Raw genomic sequence first — 24935 nt, 5'->3', positions numbered from 1 at the left:
CGGTGTACTTTATGACAGCATATTAATAAAATTATGCCCCATGATAAACACAATTAATGAAATATTGCACGATTATGGTTAAATGATCATAGAAATATTAATTAATCCGTTATTTTAAACTGTAGTATTGTTTACAATTCTGTCATAATTTATTCACCTTCAGTTTGTTCCAAACCTGTAAGAATTTATTTCTTCTGCTGAGCACAAAAGAAAATATGGGTAACCAAACAGTTGATGGGCCCCATTGACTTCCATAGTATAAAAAAAAAAAAAAAAAAAAAAAAACCTATGGAAGGAAATGGGGTACAGGTTTGGAAAACCTTGAGGATGCAATGACAGCATTTTAATTTTTTGGGTGACCTATTCCTTTAAATCTGTCCTTTGCCTGCATCAACCTGTAAAATGTTATACATGTGTTATACATTTTTGGTAATACCTTTACATTTTTGGTTACCCATATTATTCATTAAAACAAAATCAATAGAAAATTCATATTTGTGGTGAAATATATATATAAAAAAAAAAAAAAAAAGAATAACAAAAAAAAGAATATGTTGAATATGTATCAAATTTGAAGTTAGCCAAAAATGTTTGGAATGAATGCACATTTTCTTTAATAGCTGCCAATAAGCACGGCCAGCTTATATTGATCCCCCACGCGAGTGCGCGGTTGTTCAGGCGCTGGTGTTGCAGTCTCTGCTGTACACATGCACCGGTGGCGGCGCTGGACGCAGATGTCATGACAGCATGATCCGTGTCTAACGGGAGAGGGTGTTGTCTACATGGAACCACAACACTGATGAGAATCCACGACTTTTAAACTGGACTTCACAGAATAACGGTGCAGCCGGGGAAGCGCCTATCACATTTGGGAAAGCAAGAAGACGACGTTTGATTCGTTTATCTGGGAGAGATCAGCGCATCTGGAGTCGAGTAGGTAAGGTCGGAGGATATTCCGTGTCATCAGAGGCTGTGGATGAAAGGGCAGATGCGCACTAGATGTATCTATTTCACAATACAGAAACGTTCATGTTTTGCTACCTCATAACAATTCATGTAGCCTACATGAGAGTTTGATGCGCTTGAATTACGCAAATAAATTCAGATCGGAGATGTCTTAATTCTACCATAATTAATATGGCTCAATATCTGTAAATTCGTGGATTTGGTTGACGTATACTGATGTAACATTGATGTCTGATGTAATTGTGGAGGAGAGAGTGAAATAAGGCAGCAGAAGGCGTCTCTCTTGCGACGGCAGCTGATCCTCCATCACCAACCCATTGCTGCTCAGACTCACTTACTGTATGATCGCATGGAGCAGACAGGCCCGATTTAATGCAAATGTGACTTAAAATACAAGAACTATGCGTGCATGCTGAATCGTATTGTCCACTAATAGCATGAAAATTGCGTGTGTATGACATGAATAATTGATAGCATCGTCTATTTGAGACGAACAGATGAAAGATGAATTATCTGCAGGCCTGCTGAAATATCATAGCTTCTTACATACAGGTCTTTGGCACATTTTAAAAATATCTTTAAAAAAAAATCTACATTTCCTACATTTCAAATAAAATATGAAAAATTGGCTGTTATTTCGATGTAATATGTCTAGACAGCTGTCTTATCTAATAAGGTATTAAAACTGTCAGTAAATGTGCAACTGTTAAGCTTCCATTTTGAGGAAACCGAACACATTATGTCTATAGTTCTGTGTTAGGATATAGGTACATGAATTACCTTAAATTAAGGTGAATTCTTGATGGCTTGACCATATTACATGCAGCAAATTGCTGCCTAAACATTGTCCCGCAAATTAATGGTAAAATACTGGAAACACCTTTGCTTGTAATTTACTGTTAATTGTGCAGTTCTTACTGTAATCTACAGTATATCACTGTAAAAATACCATGCACTAAATTAAAACTTCAGTTAATTCATTTCATTTGCCAGAAGCGACTGCCTTAAATGGACCATCTGCCATTTGAATTTATTAACTGATTAACGCTCTAATATGAGCATATTATTGTTAACTTATTTCATTTGATACCACTAAAAATAATTTTAAATATATCTGCGAGCAGCGATTACGGGCCCAAGCCGGTAGCACCGCAACCCCGGTGCCTTTAGTTACCTAAAGGCACCGGGTTGGCCGGCTTTGGCCCTTCATCGCTGCTCGCAGCTATATATATATACATATATATATACATATATATATATATATACGTATATACGTATCGTGTCACAAAACACACGATACAGAAACACTTTAAATCCCAACAGAACATTACATGCTCTCAAGATCTCAGCATCTTCACTTATTACAATCCATACTTTATTTCTTTCATACTGACGTTCTTATTGAGAATTAACAGAGGTTTAGATGTTGATGTTTTATAGAAAATAATAAAGTTTGATGTCACCATTATGGTAATAAGTGCTTGCTTTAGTTGGGCTCTTGACCCTTCAGTTTTAACTTTAGTTTTTCTCTGGCTGCTTCAACTGTGTGTTTCTGATACATATTTGTTATGGTAGGAATCAAATAGAAACTCATATCAGATGCTTTTGTTCACTTTTTAGTCTATTGATACCACCTTAAGTCTAATATTTGATTAAGATTTCTTTCTAATATATATTTATATATTTTTTAAATGTCATATCTTCATGTAAAAAAAATCAGTCACATTAGTGAATCAGGCCACATTATGATGACTAACATAATCAATTAAGTGACCAACACCATCTGATGACTTTTTTCCTGGATTGTTTTGTCATAACAAATGCGCATCAAAAAACACAGTTAAAACAACTAGAGACAAACTATAGATAACAGGTCAAGGGTCATGAGCCCAACTAAAGCAAACACTGACCTCCATCATGGTGACATCAAATTTCTGTTAAAGTCTTTTGCACTTTATTTAAATAACCATATTTTACTTTAATTTTATGTTTTTTTTTTTTTTTTTTTTTTGGCAGCCATAGTTGCCAGTCATTTTACCCTTTTTTTTAAATATTTTTTTACAATGAAGGTATTTGATCGTAATAATTCAGAAAATACCTGTGAAATAACAGTGTGGTTTTTTTTTTTGTTTGTTTATTTAAATTTGAATATTTTACTTTCATTTTATAGTTTTTGTTTGGCAGCCATAGCAGTCATTTGACCATTTTTTAAAGATTTTTTTTTTTTTTATTCGATCACATCACGATATGATCGTGACAATTCAGGATATACCTGTAAAATAACAGTGTTTTTCAGTTTATATAATTAAGGATGTTTTACTTTAATGTTACAGGGTTTTTTTTTTTTTTTGGGCTGCCAGTCATTTGACCATTTTATCATTTAACTGTTTTGTTACTGTTTAATTACAGATTATATTTATAATTTTACATACATTTTTATGTAATTTAAGAAAACAGAACAAACACAGTACATTTTCTGTATAAAAAATGTGAATTACTGCAATTTGTCATTAATGTCACAATACCTATATCAAAATAACAGCTGAATTTTTATTTTACAGATATCATTTGTAATTTTACAGAGTTTTGAGTACAATTTAAAATGAAAGAAAATGAACATCAAAAATTCTGTTATTTTATGTAAAATTTGGATTTTGTTTTTTACAGTGTATAGTATAACACTCCCAGCATGCACTGCAGCATGAATACTTTATGGGTTTTTTATTGCCACCATTGTTGAGATTCATGTGTTGATTTTTTATATCGGAGTATGTCGTTTTTTTATGTGCATGATGTGGCTAAAGAAATTCTTCATTGTAAATGATTGTTAGAATTCTTGCTGTAGTTTTACAATGATGGTAATGTAGCACTTTTGATACAGGATTAAACTCTGCAAAAGATCAATGAATGAAGAGGATGTTCCTCTTTCCTTCAGTGATTCTGCTTGTTAACAGCTGGTGTTCATAATTAATGTTCAACAATCACTTACATATTCATTCAATTATCTCACTGCAACACAGTGTCAATGTTACTTTACTCTTTGTAGTGTGGAAACTACAGGATTTTCCTGTCGGGTTGAAAGGGTTAATAGTGTAAAATAAAAAGACACATCCACCAAATGTATTTTAACAGTAACAAACTGAAAGTTAAAAAAACAGGTATATACTGGTCAATTTATTGGTCAATTTAAGACCGTCGATTTCCTGCAAATGAAATTAGTTAACTCAAGTTTCAATTTAGTGCATGGTATTTTTACAGTAACATACTGTACAATTAACAGTTTTCTCCTTCTTGTATTAAAATATGACATAAAACCTGTATTTCTTCTCAAGAAACAATCTTTTACAGGATGCAAAGGGGTTTCTTTGAGCAACAAAGATGAGTGTGACATCATGGTTCCTGGTCAGCAGCTCTGGTACTCGTCACCGTCTGCCACGGGAAATGATCTTTGTTGGACGGGAGGACTGCGAGCTCATGCTGCAGGTAGGGTTCATGGCTGAACACAAGCATGTTTAAGTTTTCATACATGAAAATCATTTGAAGATTGTACTTAATAATTACATATAATTCTTCAAAATAATGTTACATTTTGCATTTGAACATCTATTCTATACTATCTGTAGTTATTTTAACATCTTCTGGAAGAAATAGCTGAAATGGTCTACAAAGCTAGCATTACAGCTGTAGTATTTTGTGTTGTGTCATGTTGAAGTACTGTTGTTGGGAGAACAGATTTATGAGCTTGTGTCAGTAATGGTCCATTGGTGTGAGCCGAAACCTAGTGTTCACTTTCTGAAGTGGATAAATTAAGCGTAGCGTCAGTTCTGGCAGGTCACGTTAGTCAAGCTCGCATCAGCTGACTCTCAGCTGATCCATGTCTACCTATAGGAATACGACGCCTATCACTGTATACGTATATAAGCTCCTTCAGTATTATCAGCAGCTATCGCGTTTCTCAGGAGCGAATTACCCTCCTCCATCCCCAGCTCCTCCTCTCGTCAGTCAGTATGGCATTCTGATTCCCCTTGAATTATGCATTTGAAAATTCTCGAATTATGTTGTACTTTAAAATCTTGAATTAGTGATATATGCAATACATTCATGTTGGTTCTGTTCTGTTTACCCTGAGGAGGGTTATTGCTGCTCTCTCTGCTCTTATCCATGCTAGGCTGCATGGATGCGCAGGGAGTTCTTGCCCAGAACAGAACCATACTGCCAATCCAAACTGTATGCAACTGCCAATCGTATTTGACGATAGTGGTCCTGACAGAACAAGGGTCAGTTTTTTTAACAATGTTAAAAAAAGTAGATCATAATAAAGGACTTTGCATTAAATATTTGAATGCCTCAGATGTAAAAATGAGTCTTAAAATAGGTTGTTATATAATTATATTCATGTAAAAAAAAAAAAAAAAAAAAAATCTGAATACTGCTCAGACTATTGTTGCATCAAAATGAGTCAACATATCAGTTTTGATCTGTTTAATGGGATCCCACAAAGTCTGGAGTAAAATGTGTTGCTTGCTCAACCATTATCAAGAAAGCAAAAAAGATAAAATGTGCATAAGTTTTTTTATATGTAACATGCCTTAGCAAATGCTTGACTTATTTAGAGTCAATTCAAATAAAAATACATGTGGATAAAAGATAAAGGAGAAATGGAAGCTTTCCTTGCCATTATTGCCATCATTGCGAGAGAACAAAGTCTGAATTGTGAGATTAAAAGTCGCAATTGCTTTTTGTATTTTTTTTATTCAGTGGCAGAAACAAGCTACCATTTCTTTCTTTTTCTCAGAATTGCAAGATATAAACAAAATTGTTATAAAGTCAGAATTGCGAGATAAAACATTTGTTTCCTCAGAATTGGACTTAACTCGCAATTGAGAAAAAAGTCAGAATTGTGAAATATATATGCCATTGTGTGATAAAAAAGTCAGAATTGTGAGATATAATCTCACAATATACCATATACTATAAGATATAAGATATAATCTCAATTGCAAAAAAAAAAAAGACAGAATTGTGAGATAAAAAGTCACAATTACCTTTTTTTCTTGGCAGAAAGGAGCTTTCATAGAAAACTTGCTATTATAACAGCAACAACATATTTGAGCTTGAGACACATGCAGCTATTTTGTAGCTATTTTGTAGGGTAACGTTAGAGTAGTGAGGTACGAACGCTATGTGTTTACTGATGTATACGTTAGTTCATTGACAGATTGATCATGGTCATAAAAAACTTTTTTTCGGTAAATGTAGGCTTGTCAGTGATGCGTAACGTTATCTATGCAGTGTTAGGTACAACTGTCAGGGCTGAAACACTGACATGAGGTCACGGCAGGAATGTTTCTTAGCAAAACCAGCTTTATACTGACCCTCGTTTATAAAGCAGTCTGGTGAGAAATGATTCGCGCAAACATGAAAGCATTGATGTTGATCGTGGGGAATATTCCCTTCGAAAACAAAACTCAGCCACTTCAGCGGTTCGGATTTGGGAACATCAAAATGACTGCTGTGTTCGTTATTACACCCAGAACAGAACACCACAATCGCTTAGACGCCATTCTGCTCCAGCGTATCAACAATGTCCGCGCGGACTATGATGACAGCTTGCTCAGGGCGGGTCTGTGTTGAAACGCTGCTGTCAATTAACAATCGTAATAGGGGCGTCCGACCAGACGGCTCGATTTGAGACGGGAAAATATATAAGGAGATTAAAAAAACAAACACTGGATGGATTTTTATCATTATATGATGGTTGTGTACAGGCACTACCAACACACACTTCAGTACAATCAACTTGTAAAAGTGCATGTACCATTATATGACCCCTTTAACAATGCCATCAATGAAAATGTTTTGAGTACAAATTGTTTGTAAACTGTTTTCATTTGACCTGCTTGCCATAAAACTGTTGTCTCTTATGTTGTAGAATAACAGTTTTGAATAACATTAATAATATCTCGCTTGTTTAATTAATCAGTACACTAATTAACTAACCCAAGCAGGTCACTAAACAGTGATTGTAATCATCAATCCTTAAAAATCAACACCTGATTATATTTTCTTTTGGAGTTTGTGCCATAACAAATGTGATTTATAAGCACTCAATTACAACAGCCAAAGGAAAACTGTTGCAAAAAAGTCAAGGGTTAAGAGCCCAACTAAAGCAAATAATGATCATGGTGACCTTAAACTAAACTCAATAAATCATCAACTTCTAAACCTCTGTTAATTCTCAGTAACAACTTCTGTAGATGTTTCATCAAGGCTGTGGCTGGAAGTCAGTTGTAGTTCTTGTGTTTATATTTACTTCAGTGCTTGTTAACAGCAGGTATTAATCTTTTATTAATACAATTTTTAATAATAAAAATTCAAAATTGAAAGTTGCTGTTGTTTAAAGACTAGTACTGTAGTTCCTTGCATGCATATTTGGGAATTCGCATGTGTCAAATTCTGGCTGACTGTCACTGAATCCCAAAAAGTGTAAAAGTAAAGAGTATGTCATTGCTGTCAGGAGCATGAAATGCTGAAGACCAGGGCTCTTCAACTCTGTGATTTGCAAGCAATTTTGAAATCCTTAGCTTGTCCTGGTGTGTTTGGTTAGAGCAAAAACTCAAGCAGGACACTGGTCCTCCATGACTGGAGTTTTAAAGATTGCAAGCAATTTCAGATTTCAACAACCTTTGTACACATACCATATAAAAAAAAGGTGTCGTCACTAATGGTCAGTCGTTACTTGTAGAGTGAATCTACTATTTTTGTCATTAACTACAACTACAAGAGGTTTTTACCGTGTACCAGTAAACATGTAACCTGCAACATGCATTTCTTGACTTGATCATATAATCAATGAGCAAAGGGGTAAACAGATTTGGCTTTGCTGATCATAATTGAAAGTTTGATCTTGAAATTAGATCGAGCTGTTGTAGCCAGGATAAAAAAATAAAAAAATAAAAAAAATCCCCCTTTTGTGTTCCATGAATGAGAGAAAACCATATTTTGAGATTAAGTACTTGCAAGCCACACAGGTAAGATTCATAGAGCAGAAATGTGGGACCTGTTTAATGATTTTAAAGATCCAACTTATGTTTACTTTGCTAAAAGAGCACTACCTTTCCAGCTGAATTAGGTGGGAGGCCTCAAACATGTATGAGAGTATTGTTTGGGTGGAGTGAAAAAGTGTGAAGAATCATCAAGATGGCTAATATAGATGTCTTTTTCACCTTTAGTCTCGGAGTGTGGATAAACAGCATGCTGTTATCAACTATAACCCTGCCACAGATGAGCACCTTGTCAAGGATCTTGGAAGTTTAAATGGGGTAAGCTTTTAAACAAAAGGCAACAGGGACTTTTACTGTCATAAAAACATGAGTGCATTTTAACAGACTACTGTGACATTATCTGTAAAAGACAATCTGTATTCTCTTTCCCCTTGGTTTTAAAAATAAAATGGACAGAAGTAACAGACTTTTTGTCACTATGGTGCTGTTGCAGACTTAAAAACTTAAAGTTATTGCTGGTGCCGTCACTGCAGTACAGAGATAATCAATTAACCCTTGAATCAGACCCAGTCCCAATGACAAATGTGTTAGGGTTAGGATAGGAAACTTTCTTAAAGTCGTCGTGAAATCAAAATTTACACTATTTACTTTGTTGGCGCACTACTATTACTAATCTTGTGATGAACAATTAATCCGTACAAGTTAATACACAGAAACATTTTTGTTTGTTGTGGTGTTTCCGCTCTGGAATGGCGTTCCTTCTCTGATGACATCAGTTTGACAGCTTGGGTTGAATATCCTTAACCACTCACTCCCCTCCAACCATCAGTCTGCTATGAGCGAGGGATGGAGAGGAGGTGCGCTAAAATAAACACCCTCTCTATTAAATATTCTGTTTCACTTGGAAATACGTCACAACACTGAAGTAAAGTCAAACTTTGTATGTAAACTAAACTAATTTAATTGAAGACATTTTTATACATAAAACGTTCAGTTGGACGAACACTGATGTTTATCATTAAACAATACGTACATAATGAATCTCTAAGTATAACGAACATTAATTTATGAGTGCCCACAGCCTGAACACAAGCACTACTCTTCAGCACAGTGGTAACCGCAACATTCAGTAACAGAAACTCCTATAAATGTCCAACATAACATAAACTACCAACATCTTTCCCTTTACTGAAAAACACATAAAATAACACTTGAATACCTAAATTTACTCTCCTATTGCAGCCCCTTGCAAAGCATGCTGGGAACTCTAAATCCACTGCCTTTGATTGTAGAGCGTAGAGCGTTTGCCACCAATGGTCTCTACGATCAACTTAGGTCACGATGCTTTTGAGAAACACAGCCTTGGGAAGTTGATCTGTAGTTCCCAGCATGCCTTGCTGCGTTAGGAGATTAAATTCAAATTCAAGGTATTAAGTGTTATTTTATGTGTTTTACAGCAAAGGGAAAGATGTTGGTAGTTTATGTTAATGTTTAACATAGTTGGACATTTTGAGAAGTTTCTGTTATTGTTGTTGTTACCATTGTGGTGAAGAGTAGCGCTGTCAGTTGTGATTTTCACTTTTATACAACTTAATGTATTTAATATCCCCAAATCACAATTTCTCATTGAAGCAAAATCTGCTGATTAGCAAAGAGCAGGTGCACATGTGATGAATGTGTCTGTCCTGAGCTTTAATGGAAATTATATATTGGGTCAACGTAACTCAATTAAGTTAAAACAGCATTCTCTTGTTTTATACTACATAAACCTGATTGAAGTATAGGTTATATCAAAATTGGACTTCGTAGATAGAATCAGGTAGAAATACCTCCTTAAAGCAATAACTGCATGTTCACTTTTTATAGTGCATTCACACTCACATATCGTTCTGAAACTCTTTCTTTTGCGGAACTCAAAAGTAGATTCTGTACTATGAATATTGTTAAATCTTGACTAATTTCTTGTGATGATCATGTTCCTTATTTATCACTTTAGATAAAAAATAATCTGCTAAATGAATTACTGTAAATATAAATGTTTTTTTTTCCCTTTCAGATTGAAGTTAAAGCACATTGTTTTGTGAGACAAAAGCATTTTCCCTAATAACCTGCCTTCATTCGCTGTGGCATTCCAATATCTCAGGCACATATATATAATTTGTTTTTCTTCTCTCATTTCAGACCTTTGTGAATGACTTGAGAATTCCAGACCAAACATACATAACCCTCAAGCTGTCAGACATCGTTCGTTTTGGATATGATATCCTTTATCTGATTAGCTTTTCTATGCATGCCAAAGCATGCCACTTTAAATTTGGTTGAGGCAGTTTGTTGTCTGTTGTGTAATTTATTGAGCTTTCTCTGTACAACCTTTTGGAGAGACTGTGTTACCATGATTTAAATTCCTGTCAGCTTAAGATACAGGTAATTAGAAGATTTATATACATCTAAGTTGTAGTGCACTGACTTAACATGAAGAGCACATTCACATGTGTATATTCTCGAGAAGAGTCAACATAAAGTCCCTGAAGAGGCCCTCAAGGTATGGTTCTACATGTTTGTGAGTGTGTGTCTTTTTATGTTCTATCTGAAGCATATAAAAATAATGAGGTATGTTTTATACATTTAATATTTTGGTGGACTGCCTCCTGCTGTGTCAGCATGAGAAGTACACCAGTCAGCTGCAGATGGACATAAAATCTGTAGAGGGGAAGCAACAGAACCTGCAGGAAGAAAGGACCAAATTAGAGCGTTCTGAACGCAAGAGTCTCACAGGTGAGAGTGATGAAGAATGACCAAAGTCAGGAGAAAAAGACAGAGAGTGATAAAAATAATTTAAAAAATGCTTTGCAACATGTAGTACAGAGGATATCTAACAACAAGATTATGTCTCTTATTCTACAGCATTTGTTAATCTCTGTTTATCTGTAAGACTGCAGTATACAGTATAATCCTTTTGCCTTAGTCCAGCTGCTGGCACTGCATTGACACATACATCAATGAGCATCTGTTGGCACCACATGGCTCATGGACTGCTCAACCCGTAGAGTGTTGAAAAGCTCATTAAATCTATATACATACAGTGGTGTCTAAAAGTCTGACATCACTATTGTTTCTATATATGTAATATCTATTTTTATTACAAATAATACAAAGACACAGAAATAGAAAAATCAACATGAGGGTTGTTTGAGTTTTTAGATAAAATATTGAAATAATAATAATCTAAACTTTTGAAATAATGCATAGTAAAGTGAGTATGCAAAGAGTAACACTAATGAGCAACATTTAATATGATGTATTATTTTTTGTTAACCATATGTAAGTGGTTAACAATTATATTATTGTGTAATATAGACACTTAAAAGCCTACTTAACGTCCTGTATACTGGACATTACATTTTCACAATCTGATCTACCTGCATTGACACCATTATGTGAGAACTGAACTGAGCTGGGCGATGACATCACTGTTTTCTCCAGAGCGACTATAAATGAACTAAATTAATAACTTTTTATAACAAAAATTAACCATCACAGAACGAACTTAAGATGGATTATGACACTATTTTCTTCTAGATCTGTTGTACAGCCAAAACAAACTTTGTTGCATTATTTTCCTGTTATCTCTGTAAAGCTGCTTTGAATCAATCTGTATAGTAAAAAGCGCTATATAAATAAAGGTGACTTGACTTGACACAAGAAAACTTGTTTCAGGTCATATGGCTAATATTTTAGAATATATAATAGAAATATGCCCATGATACTAGATGTTTGGAATAAGGAGGATAGTCTATATATTTTGTGTTTTAGTAAACTGATATAAGAGCTGCTCCTACCTTCTGACAGTGATGAAGTGTTAAAGAATTGCTTGTGCTTAACATGTAATGGGAATGGACGAGCCCCCAATTGTTACGTTCCCCTCCCAGTCTAGGGGTCAGGAGGGGAGGTAACAATGGAAAAGAAAATATGATAATAAAAAGTAACGTAGAGACGTAAAAATACGTGGAGAACACACTTCAGCCTCAGTCTCAGAGTGAAAACATACTTTTACTTTTCCTTAAAGTTGTGTTATTTATTTCCTTTGTATATCAAAAAGCTTATCAAAAGATGGGAATAAATCTTCAGGAGAGAGTATGGCCTAAAATAATAAACAGAACAGAAGCTAACTAACTAAGCTACCTACCCTGCACAAAAACAAAGATAAAAATCAACAACAAAATGATGTTTTATTAACAAGGTTCGGGAGGAGCAGGTGCAGATAATTAACCCAATTAGCACAAGTGGAGATCAATCAGTAATCAACTCAGGACAATATAAATAACAGCAGAACCCACCTCTGTTCCTTGACAGTTTATTCAGCATCCCACCTCCACCCCATCTCCTCACTTTTAGTTCCATCTCCTCACTTCTAGTTCCATCTACTCTCACCAACGGGGGGAGTACTCTGGGTTCGGGCAGAAATTCCGAGCTCGGAGCCCTCCACCCGGACAGCACGCCAAATACGCATAACCTTTACCGTAATAATTATATGTAGATGTGAACTCGTGAACTTCCCTGAGCTTTCTCTCGAACCAAAAACAGGAGAAAAATATACACAAAATAATAATAAAAAAGCATTTCCCAGATAAACATAAACCATTAAACAGAGCAAAATAAGAAGTGATACAATACCTTTTAATTACCAACAGAAAATTAAATTAATACCTGCTTTCACAATACCTTTTAGTTACCCACAGGTAAAAAGTCAACACTAGAATGTTACAATACCTTCCAGTTACCCTCACGAGGATAAACTGGTAACTGTTGTTGCCACACAGCAAATGAGCATAGGTCCCACTCCTAACTCAAAGGTAAGCACTAGTGCTCATTCAGCGTGCGTGCACACTCACACAGACAATTTCCATTCTAAGGCTGGGGTGAATGTTCTAGTGATGAGTCGTTCATGAACGATCCGTTCATTACGTTTGTCACTTGACAAATGAACGAAAGACTCGGAAGGTAAAGTAATTATTTATGTTCCCTGTAAATTATTTTTGACTGCATTATAATGATTTCTTAATTCAGAATATGATCAAGATTGCATAGGTGGATGTGTTCAGGGAAATTGCCAGTTAAAAGTATAACATTTAAAGCCCCTTAAATGAACAAAATGACTCGAAAAAAGATTTGTTCATTTTGATGAACGAGATCAAACAAGAGAGTCAGTAAAATGATCCGAACTTCCCATCACTAGAATGTTCTACAGCACTGGCTTCTGTGAGTGCACCATTTATACTCCTCTGCTCAGTCTCAGGCATGCTCACAATGAGTTCCAGCAGATAGTAATTAACTTGAGTGAGAAAGTGAGGGAGAGAAACAGAGCACAACACAGGGAACGCGAATATTTTCTCACAACAAATGATATTAGAACACCCTGGGATGTAACAATAACCAACTCATCATCTCTCTTTCTCTTTCTGTGTTTACATGTGTTCCTCTTCAGAGTCCCCTGTACCCCGGCCAACACCATTGTATGGACAGCCATCATGGTGGGGTGAGGAGGACTCTGGGAACAAGGGAGCACACAATGAAGCACAAAGGTCAGGGGATAATCATGCAGGTAAGCACTTGTCCTCCCTTACGGCCACTTTCATGAGTTTTTAATATGGACATTTGTCTTATTACCATATTCATAGTTTGGTGTGGGTGTCTGTTGACAGAGATCACAAAGGAGATAGCTGAGGATGAATTTAACGTCTCTGTTCAAGAGATCCGTGACGGCCAGCCCAAGTCAACCTACCTGTACCATCGAGAGCCCAGCTATTTTGAAATTCCAACAAAGGAGTTCCATATGCAACCCAAGTCCCCAACGACGGATTTGATTGACATCCCAACCAAAGACACCAATGTTTCTCTGATTTCTACACCTCCAGTTGTCCAAAGTCATGCTTCTTTTACTATCGAGTTTGATGACTGCATGCCAGGCAAGATTAAAATTAAGGATCACGTGACCAAGTTCTCCTCTCGTCAGCGTAGCAAGCTGCTACAGCCCAGTAATTCACTGGCAGCCACACCCACTGAGGTTCTGTCAGCTGAGAGCAAGGTGGCAGATTGGCTTGTGCAGAGTGATGTCAGTATGATGTGCAGGCGGCCACCCTGCGAGGATGTGTACAGCACTAAGAGTGACTTAGCAATGCATATTCGGACACTCAAAGGTAAGAGACATCTTGCACTTCCTTCTGTTAGACTCACACTGATACAAAATGTTCTAAATATATATATATATATATATATATATATATATATATATATATAATATGCGTCCTATGTGAATACCTTGTTACTCTTTCTGTGGCTGTGCTCGCTCTTAGTAGGTCTAGACGAGGCAAGCTGGCTGTAGTCTTCGTAAAAACAAACTTCAAGCTTTGATTGTCACGATTTTAGTAAAACAAATTATTATAGAATTGACATACAGGCTATGAGGAATGATTAACTGCCTGAATTTTTATTACTTTTTATTTTTTATTTTTTTATTAGATTGACAGCCATAATATACACTATATTTGCAATCCTAATAGGACACCATCATGATGATGGAACCCAGAGTGATTCAGAAGACCCTGTGCTGAATGGAAAACGCAGCAAGTCACATCATTCCATGCAATCACAATCATCAGTACAGTCACACCAGTCAGCGCAATCTAAGCCATCTGAACCATCAGAATCAGTTCTGTCCCAGCCGTCTGTCTCAATGCAAAATACTCATCATCCTCAGTCAGTCTCACCACACAAACCCCATCAAGGTGTTCTTGATGAAAGTGAGGCTCATCCTGTACAAGAAGCCTCCTCCCTTCACCAGACAGAGGTTAAGCCCATTCCCCCTGAGCCTCACACCCAGCAAGCCTTCATTATTGAGTTCTTTGATGATAATCCCAGAAAGAAGCGGTCACAGTCCTTTACCCACAACTCTGCGCATGCTGACTCATACTCTGCATTGAAGGCCAAACTGGAGAGACGCAAAGGCCTGGCTCATGGGGAAAGGCCAGCCTCTGTGCATGGGCATGTTCCTCCAACACAGCAAATCACTGTTCCACTGAAAGGTTCAAGCCATGGAGGTTCACAGCGATCAAGCTCACTGAAGAGAGAGAAGACAGAAGACAATGGGACCAGCACATCTTTATTAGGGACCTCTTCTCGCTCTTCACCAGCTATCACCATTAAGCCTTTTGGGAGTGTGGGCAAGAAGTCCAATCTTGCTCAGGAATTTACTGCAGAGTTCTTGAAGGATACAGGAAAAACTTCCCCACCTCCCTTTTCTGCCCCACCTGTGATGATGTCCCCATCACACGCTCTTTTACCCTCCCCAGCAGAGCCCTCTGGACCCTCATCTCTGTCGTACCCATCTTCTCCTTCTCAACTACCTGCATTATCCCAGTCTCTTCTCCCAATATCCTCCCCTGTCTCCGTCCCTTCGGAAGCCCCTGGAAGGGTTCCAGTTTCTAGTGCCTCCCCAGTCTGCTCAGCTGGGTCATCTGTGCCCCCGTTTTCACCACTATTAGCTAGTGGTGTTGAAACTAAGGGCTCAAGGGTGACACGAACTGAGGAGGAGGACAGTCTGAGTGATGCTGGTACCTACACAATTGAGACAGAGTCACAAGATAAGGAAGTGGAGGAAGCTAGAAGTATGATTGACCAGGTGACACAGCCTTTTTTTTTTTTTTTTTTTTTTTTCTTGCGAAAGAGATATGTAGATTCTATATTACAATTGGTGTAAAATTTTCTTATCCCAGTGTACTGTACAGATACTATAAGTAAGTGATTGGTAAGTTGAATGGTAAGAGTGGAAAATTGTGGCTCTTTGGCACTTTCAAAGCATTTATTGAGTTCAATGTTTGAGTTGTCCGAAATATAAATATCTGTTTCAACTTCTGGTGTGAATTTGGGGTGCACCGCCTGTTTGACCAATGTGATCTGAAAATATTTGAGTAGTGTTTGAGAAACATAGTAAATCATATTTGTTCTCATTTCACAGGTGTTTGGTGTTTTAGATGCTCCAGAATACAGTGGTCAGACTCTTGGAGTTTATAGGCCTGTGATTGATGATGGTAAAGATGAGCAACTATTCTTTAGTCATAGCCACGGTATGGCAGCTGATATAATGTCGACATCATCACAGGGCCAAGGTGGGGACCAAGTCAAATCACTGCAGGTATTGCAATTATGTGCTGCTTTGACAACAGTACTCTCCTTCATTACTAAATGTCGCCCTAACGGTGTCAGTGAATAGTGAACAATTAATGCAATCATGTTTGATAGTTGTTGCCCTTCGTGATTTAGGCACATCCTGGTGTAGGAGAGCCTAAATGGGTCTCACGCTGGGCCAGCCTAGCAGACGCTTATAGTGATCCTGGATCTACACAAGGATCTATGGGAATTCCACCTAAAAATGGGCCTGCAGACAGAGGTATTTTCATTGAAAATCACAAGTTGTGTTTGAACAAGTTGGCAATACAAATTTTGATTTCATTATGGATAGCCAACAAAATAACTATTTTCACTCTTTTGATTTCGAAGATGATAGAGTGACATTAAGTCAAAGCTTGGATATCTCGGAATCAGATGGCAGTCAAGGTTTCAGGACCAGACGACTACTTCCTCAGGTTCCACCAGGAGAAAAACTGGAGAACACAACCCCTAGTATCTTGATCCGGCATGAAACTAACGTGGACCATGAACCACCGGAGAAAGGTTCTAGAGCACCACAGCAGCAGGACTGTAATCAGAGGCTACGTGTCCAAGACGATGTGGACCCAGACAGTCTGAGTGACACCAGCCGTTCAGATGACAGCTCCATCCTTGATAGGAGTGGAAGGAGCCAAGAAAAGAGAGGAACTTCAATACCCTCACCTTCTGAAAATGTAAACCATTCTAAAGGGTTAAGAGAGAAGCCACCACCCACTCCCAAACCCACCTCATTTTATATTGGTTCTGAAGATGGTTCATCCAAGTCAGATGCATCCAAAAGTCCAATTCTTTCACAGCCAGAGAGAGACTGCTCTCCCAAAATACCTCCAACTACTGTCTTGATACGACATTTGAGTGGCCATGAGTCTAGGCGTCCAGTGAAGCCCAACTCGTCAGCCCCGAACCTTCAGGCACATAACAGGGATGTGGTGCCCACCAAAGAGACCTCAACCTCATTTGTTCGACAGGAGAGTTTTACCAAAGATAGGCCAAGTGACAACATTCAAGTCAAGAAACTACCACATATCTCTAGTCATCCTGCTTTGAGATGCTTGGATACAGAGGAAATTGTCCAAGAAACATTTCCCTTTCCTAAGGAAGCAGATAAATCATTGGCATCACCAGAAGAGAAGTTACCTGGATCTAGTCAACGCTCAAAAACAGGAAGCTCTCCTGCACAAGAGGATTCCCTGTCTGGTGATTCAGATGTTGATACTGCCAGTACTGTAAGCATGGTCAGCAGTAAAAATGCTCCTGTCACTGCACCTAAGAAGCGTACATCTGCAAGTGACCAGCGTAAGGAGAAATCATCTTCCGGTTTAACTGCAAAAGACAAAGCACGGCAACCTACAGCACGTGAACGACTATCAGAAAAACGCAGAAATCATGCCTCTGCAGATAATACTAGTAAAGCTGAAATGAGTCGTCGTCTCCAGCTTCGTCGCAGTGCTGGTAACCGTGGTTCTTTAGACCTTTCAGATAATCAGCATGGTCAACAGCTGTGGCATGAAGCTGCTGCTTCTGACCATGAGTCAAGTTCACGGCCCAACAGCCGCAAAAAACTCACTGCACCCCTGCAGAAGGAGGACCCCAGTAAGGTGACCAAAGGAAGTCCTCAGGTGCTCACCCGATCCAATAGCCTTTCAGCCCCAAGACCAACCCGTGCCTCGATGCTCCGCCGAGCTCGACTAGGTGAGACCTCAGACAATGAGGGTGCAGAGACGGACCATGCGTCTCAGAGCTCCGACCACAGTAAGACTCCTGCTGAAGGCAAGAAACTCTCAAGGCTGGACATTCTTGCTATGCCTCGGAAACGAACTAGATCTTTCACTGTTCCAAGTGACAATGAATCCACCTCAAGCAAGCATGGCATTTCTAACCATCCTACAGAGGCGAGTAGCAGTGCGAGGAAAGGGACTTCAAGTGAGGTGAGGCAGGCTTCTAGCAAAGGGACTGCATCCGTAGGGAAACACTCCTCCACTCGTACCCGCTCTAACCAAGTTAAACACAGTAGCATAGCTGGTGAGTATCTGTCAGTTTAATACTCTTAGATCTATAAATACAGTTTCTATAGACAAGACCACTGGAGTGCCATAACATTTTTCAACATTTTGAATAATTTTTCATTATTACTGACAATATTTGATGTTTCAAATTACAACCATGATACTTTGATTAGAAATATTCACTTCCAATTTTTTTTTTTTTTTAAACTTGAGGTTCCCACCATAGACAAAAGGATTCAGACTATTCCTCTACCTCAGAGGAGGAGTTTGAGACCAAATCCATCTCTAAGCAAAAGCGCTCCCATGCCTCAGCTTCAACTCAGACACAGACACCACAGAAGACTGTTCAAATGAGGCTGAAATGTGGCTCTTTGGAAACGGAAGAAGACGAAACTCAGAATGAACACTTCCAGAATTGGTCTACTCATAGTGCAGAGATTGCCAGGTTATTTGGTTTTTGTTTTGTTGTTGTTGTTGTTGTGGTGTAATATGGTAATGCATTGGGTAGTGTGTGCATGCATACATATTTATGATTGATGATTTTTTAAAAATATATATTTCAAAATGAATACTTGTATCCTTTAGGCTGAGTCAAGACCTGGCCAAAGATCTTGCTATTCTTGCACGTGAAATCCATGATGTAGCAGGGGATGGTGACTCCCAGACATCCTCAGGCTTAGGAGCTACCACTTCCCCAGGCTCCATGCCAAATACCCCTGCATCCACTATCTCGACCAGAGAGGAGGTAGGCCTAAAGTTTGTTTGCTTGGTTAAATGGCATCCCATCATATACACTGGCCCATTCCACTACCTTTTCAGTATGAAGCAGAACATGCTGCAAATGTTTGCAATCTCCTCATTAGCACAATGAGGAGAAAACATAGTAGATAAAATGCTAAAGTCAAAGGTAACGAAGCATGTTCTGTAACCAAGAAGTCATGGTGAAGTAGCATGGTACTACACCTGATAATTATATTGTGTCCCCAAAGAGGATTAAGATTAAAGTACAAGGTTTTTTTGTAATCTTGCATACGTTTTGTTGTATATTTTCTCTTTTGTGCAGAGACCATATGCATCATTACAGAGGTTCCTGTTACCTCAGGTGCTGAGTTCATCACTCATTATCACCAAGTGTTGTCCAAAATCAATGTACTAACAGCTGTCTGATGTCCACCTTTGGAACCTGTTGTTGAAACTGCTGCTCTAATTGATTTATTCCCTAATGCATCCCTAATGCATGGAACTTCACTTCCAAACTCACTCTTAAGGCTGTATGTTCACAAAACAGGTTATGTTCACTTTAAGGAGATTGTCCAACTATGTTGACTGTGAACATAGAACCCTTTGCTATTCACAATTGAATTAGCATGATCATACAGATATCTTCCCAGAGTTGTATCTCTGAAGCCTCTATTGTAATCTGAGCTCAGAGATGTATGTCTGTTAACATCAAATTTTACCTGCCATTGTCATGTCCACATGTTCTTACTAGTGCTTTCCCATCCCTGATTAATCTACAGCTGGTACAGCATATACCCGAGGCAAGTCTGAACTATCAAAAGGTTCCTCCAGGCTCAACTAGTCCAATAGACCAGGACTCAAATATGAACGACCATGACAGTTCCAGACGACGTCCCTGGAACCGTGAAGAGGTCAAATTTGGTCAAATCCTTTGCTCATTATACTAATAAACTGATCCATTGGTCATTTGCTTAGGGTGTTACAACCTTCATAGCCAATGGCAGTGTCTCTCAGATACGGTATAGATAAACTACAATTACATCATTTTTAATTTTAACCTTTGACTCTTAATTTAATCACAGGTAATTCTGGACAATCTAATGCTGAACCCAGTCTCCCAGCTCTCCCAGGCTATCAGAGAGAACACGGAGCAACTAGCAGAGAAAATGAAGTATGATTCCTATTTAAAGGTCAAATAGGCTGTAGGTACATCATAACCATAAACCACTTGCTAGCTGTTAGCAGGGGGTATTAAGGGAATGGAGATTCTCATCCTAGAGAATATGTGAAAATATGTGTAGTCCTCAATATTTAGACTTTGTGTATCAGCTAAAGATTGACTTTGTCAACCTTAGGAGGTCACTAGTATATCTGTATATATTAGTGACCTCCTAAGGTTGACAAAATCAATCTCTAGCAGATACACAAAGTCTAAATATTGAGGACTACACATATTTTCACATATTCTCTAGGATGAGAATCTCCATTCCCTTAATACCCCCTGCTAACAGTAGATATCTTTAAAGCTAATAGACTTGAAAAGCACAAAATGCATTTTGATGTTCTTTAAAACAAAGTGCTCAGGTGTTTTGTCTGTATAGTCCCACAAATATTGTTTCTTTTAGAGTTCTGTTTCATAACAAGACTGAAGTCTGGGAGGAAATAGAGGCAAAAATCAATGCTGAAAATGAGGTTCCTGTCCTTAAGACATCTAATAAGGTAAATTCTGTCCTGATTAAAGGCAATTTCTTAGACCAGACTTTCATTTCAGAGATTTTGTAATCTATTTTCCTTTCTTTGGAAGCAGGAAATCTCATCTATTCTCCAAGAACTGCGAAGAGTCCAGAGACAACTTGAGGGTGAGTTTATTAGCATTAGATCTTTAACTTTGACCTTGTATGCTACACATTCTGGGGCTTTCCCTATATCCATTGTGTTTTGTCTTGCCTTAGTGATCAACACTATTGTTGAGCCTGGAGGAATCCTAAAGATGCCCCCTGTGGCACCTTCTCCCAGGGGAAAAAACAAATCTGCTTCCAAGGAGTTTACCAGCCCCACGTCTAGTAATGCCAATGCAAGTGCAAAGCGAGGTCCCAAAGGGCCCGAGGGAGGGCGATATGTAGTATAAGCATAGTAAACAACTGCACATTTCTTTGGAGACTGCAATATTTGTGGCGTATTTGTAAAAGTATTGTAAGACTACCTGTGGTGCAAATATGCGTCATATGCTTTCTCTAAGATTGCGGACACACTTCACAAGCTAAAGTAGGTTGTAAACATTGTTCTTTTCAACAGTTGTAATCATTGGCTTGCTTGAGCGATTGTCCGTATGCCATGTTGTCATTCATGATTGAGTTAATGCGTGGGTGTTGTGTTGCCGTTTGTTTTGAAAACCATTGTAGCATTCAATCCACTTTCCAATTAAATTCACTGTCAATCATGTAATGCACTTGGCTGTTACAAATCTACAGCATGACAAAAAGGATGAATACACAATACCTAGTGCTTGCCTTCAACACGGGCATAGACATTAGCTTGCCTTGAAAAAAGATTTACCAGTTGTTTTAGATATAATGCTATCGTGCTATAATGCTATTAATTGAATATTGCTGCTTCTGAGAATATGGCTACTGTTGAATTCCCAGATATAGCAAGTTAAAATATTGTTAATCGTATCAAAAATGTTGTTTAAAGTAATCAACCTTTGGCATAAATGTATAGTACGGTGACTGGGAGGGGATATGTTTGGTTCACTTTTGTAGTAGTCATGAGATCCTATGTTGAGAATTTTTTTTAAAAGCTACTTTTTTTTTTTTTTTTTTTTAAATCAACCTGTGGCAACAATTTAAAACTAACCCAATTCCAAAGGAAAACCAGACTTTGTAAAACTGTGGTATTGACGCAAATTTCAACATTGATTCATTTGGTTATATATATGGATATACAGACTAGTACATGCTATTTTTTCTCAAAGAAAAAATTGTCTTTCTCAGCTAATGTTGTAAACTATACAGGGAACCCTGTCAGCGGGTACTTTATTGTTAAAGGTTAAAATTAATAACTGATTTCAATACAATTGCATACAAGGGCGTTTTTATAACAATGACGCTTTTGGATGACATAAGAGTACAAATAAAATGAATATGTATGTCACATTCACTGAATCAACTCTTGTTAAGATGTTGTGGATCAACATAAGGGTTCCCACAAATCAATATCTCATGGCCAGGACAAACCTAAGTGAACCAAACTTGTCACCTCCTGGTCACCGTAGTTTTGCGACTACACCACAAACTGTATGTCTGGAGTGTTTAGGGTGTTTAAGTTTACGTGTGTAAGCGACTGCTAGATTATAATAGAATCATGTGTGATGCTGTGAAGTGTTGTTGCTGTGTGAACTTACAGGTAAAAACTTGAAAAACGGGTTACCTTCACCCTGCCCCACTATTATTATATGCTTTTATGATTGTATGCAACAAAGTGATTGTTTTTAATTTGGGATGACAAAAAGCTATCATTGGTGAGAACAGAAAACCGCTGGATGTATCAGGCTATCACCCCTACGTTTACATTAGCCATGTATTCTTTAAGTGTCATATATTCTATGTATTTGTGATTTTGAATGTTTTAAAAGCATCAAAATGATGTTTAAATATCCTGAATGAGATCCACAACAATAATGTCACACTAATATTCAATTTAGGAAACTGTACATATTAGTAAGTTAAGGAACAGTGTTGTCAAAAGTGCTGTGAAAACCATTGGGTTAGAGTTCAAATTAGACATTTGGGGTAAGATGTCCCCCTGAATTCACCCGGAGTGGAATGTTGTCACTATCATTATTTTATTTATTTATTTATTTATTTATACTTATTGTAATTCATGGGTTTTTTATTTAATAATTCCATGAATTACTTTGTACATGTCAGAAGCTTTTCAATAAAACCCATAGCCTAAATGAGTGAAATTATTACATTTGAATTCAGTGTTGCTATTATGACATATCTTCAATTAAAATACAGTCAATTAAATATGTAAATATTCATAAGCCTGTATATAAATCATGGAATAAAGTTACCTTTCAGATGAATCTCTTTTAACTGGGATTCTGCCATAAATTATCTGTCATAAGTTATTCAATTATTCCAAAAAAATTATGCTCAATTTTAAATAGAATGGTTGATTTAGTATTTTATAATTATGACTTTTAAAATGACAAAAATAATAAGGTTGATATCATTTATACATTCATAGTTTCCCCCAGGAAGGGGCCATCTTACCTTATAAGAACTCTTTGAATAATTTGACAACGTTTCTATTTATTTCACTTAATAAGTCCAATGCATTATAATCCTGCATGTTAAACTTATATCGAAATATTTTACAGTTTCAAAGTTGATGCACATTGTTGTTAAGGAGGGAGGAGGGGGGAGGGGGCATCTTCCCCCGTTTTAGTTTGCAACTGGCCGGTATAGAAATATTGCGACAACCAGTATCTTCTGATGACAACAGTGTGAATGTGCAGTTAACCACACAACTGTACAGACAGTACAAAACATCTTTCTGCCTACCAGCGTCCCATCAACACATTGCATTATTAAGTAAACGACACCATGTTAGTATTGAATTGTATTTGCTTTGTCTCTGTAATTGTGATCTTCCATTACAGCATTTTTTTTTCTATTTATTTATTTAACAATTAATGATAAAAAGGCTCTACAATCCTGGTATCTGGTATAATCAAGTCAATCTAGGAAAAAATGTTTCTAAATATCTGCACTAAGAAATGATTGTATACAGTAGATTTGTTTAGTGGTTTATCAGCTCACCATTAAACAGTTTGCTTTTTTTTTTTTACCTGGGTGTTATGAATGGTTTGTTGTATCAAATGCAAATTAAATAATTATTTTGGAATTATTGCATGTGAGCCATGTGTAATCTAGTAGAACTTCCAGACTAATAGCAACAGCAATTATCTTGTGACGACAGTTTTACATCCATGTTTCATATCATAGGACTGGGATCCGCTCAAATCCAAATCCAGCTTTTGTTAACACTTTTTATTTGATTTTGTTATGTACCTTTTTCTTTTATTATAAACACTGAGTAATGTAAATTCATTCTAAGTTTTGACAGATGTCACTGATATCATTTTATGAACCATCCAAAGTGTATTCGAATTTTCATCTAATTTGTAATACATTTATTTAAGCCATTAACACCCATTTTGGAAATAAAATACTTTATATCTACACAACTAAAATAAGTAGAACAAACAACTTTAGAGCAGAGAATATATTTGAGGTGAAAACATGTTCATGATACCTTTTTGCAATTTTCTGTATTTAAAGTGAACTACAACAGAGTGTGTATTAGGGTTATAAATGTATGACTATTTTTCAAATAAAAGATTTCCTATTTCATAAATCGATTAACTTTTGCTTAAAAAAACAAAAGCTTATTTTACAACTTTTGTTTGCTCATAAAGTTCCGTCTCTCCTATATATATGTGTACCCAGATTTGGATTGTTAAAACAGTTAAAAATAAAAACAATTCTAGAAAATTCCAGGAAGTTCTCAACAGTCCTAGAATGTTCTAAACAGTTCTAGAAAGTTTTAGGATTAAGCTTTAGAAAGTTTGTTATATGTTTGTTCCAATTATTCATCTGGGGTGATCTTTTTTTAAACAGAGCAATTAGGGCCTTTTTCATTGTTTTTAAGCAAAAGTTCATCAGTTATACAGAAAATCTATTATTTTAAAATAGTCAAAAAGTTATAACCGTAGTGTGTATTTTGAGAGGCTTCCATAGCCTACAGATCCAGGAAAATAATATACTGTTGGACATATGTGAGAGTCACCACCTTATTTTTTAAGTCTATTGTAGACAGTTAACACACATGTGTCTGCAAGATGTCTGTTAAAGATCACTTCATCTGGAAAGCATCTGCTGTTTACTAACATCTGATAGACGTCTTTTTTACATACATCAGT

The 24935-nt window shown here is 37.0% G+C and overlaps 1 protein-coding gene across 9 annotated transcripts; it reads left to right on the top strand.

The window, feature by feature from the left end:
• The first annotated feature begins 267 nt into the window (after positions 1 to 267).
• cep170bb (centrosomal protein 170Bb) lies at positions 268 to 24303 on the top strand. Of its 9 annotated transcripts, none has more exons than XM_084432469.1 (20): positions 268 to 933; positions 4315 to 4449; positions 8199 to 8288; positions 10152 to 10232; positions 10456 to 10512; positions 10631 to 10745; positions 13456 to 13572; positions 13649 to 14167; positions 14531 to 15648; positions 15985 to 16161; positions 16290 to 16416; positions 16527 to 18218; positions 18416 to 18647; positions 18788 to 18947; positions 19266 to 19304; positions 19723 to 19854; positions 20026 to 20114; positions 20569 to 20662; positions 20748 to 20802; positions 20896 to 24303. In XM_084432469.1, exons 2-20 carry the CDS (start codon positions 4345 to 4347, stop codon positions 21069 to 21071), a joined length of 5175 nt encoding a protein of 1724 aa, XP_084288595.1. In that variant the 5' UTR covers positions 268 to 933; positions 4315 to 4344; the 3' UTR covers positions 21072 to 24303. The 9 variants fall into 9 exon arrangements, with proteins under 9 accessions (XP_084288595.1, XP_084288594.1, XP_084288597.1 ...); XM_084432468.1 differs by having other exon boundaries at positions 268 to 937; XM_084432471.1 differs by having other exon boundaries at positions 268 to 937; positions 4299 to 4449; positions 13673 to 14167.
• The last annotated feature ends 632 nt before the right edge of the window (positions 24304 to 24935 follow it).

This window comes from Rutilus rutilus, assembly GCF_951802725.1.
Source record: "Rutilus rutilus genome assembly, chromosome: 15".
NCBI classification, from domain to species: domain Eukaryota; kingdom Metazoa; phylum Chordata; class Actinopteri; order Cypriniformes; family Leuciscidae; genus Rutilus; species Rutilus rutilus.
The sequence above is the reverse complement of the archived record's forward strand: the minus strand, read 5'-3'. Positions and strand labels throughout refer to the sequence as shown.

Excerpts from the sequence above, each read along its gene's own strand:
- cep170bb (XM_084432469.1), top strand. The coding sequence starts at position 4,345 with ATGAGTGTGACATCATGGTTCCTGGTCAGCAGCTCTGGTACTCGTCAC. Across the intron at positions 13,573-13,648 it reads GTCAGGGGATAATCATGCAG|TTTGGTGTGGGTGTCTGTTG; the intron begins GTAAGCACTTGT and ends CCATATTCATAG. Across the intron at positions 18,948-19,265 it reads CTATCTCGACCAGAGAGGAG|AGACCATATGCATCATTACA; the intron begins GTAGGCCTAAAG and ends TCTTTTGTGCAG.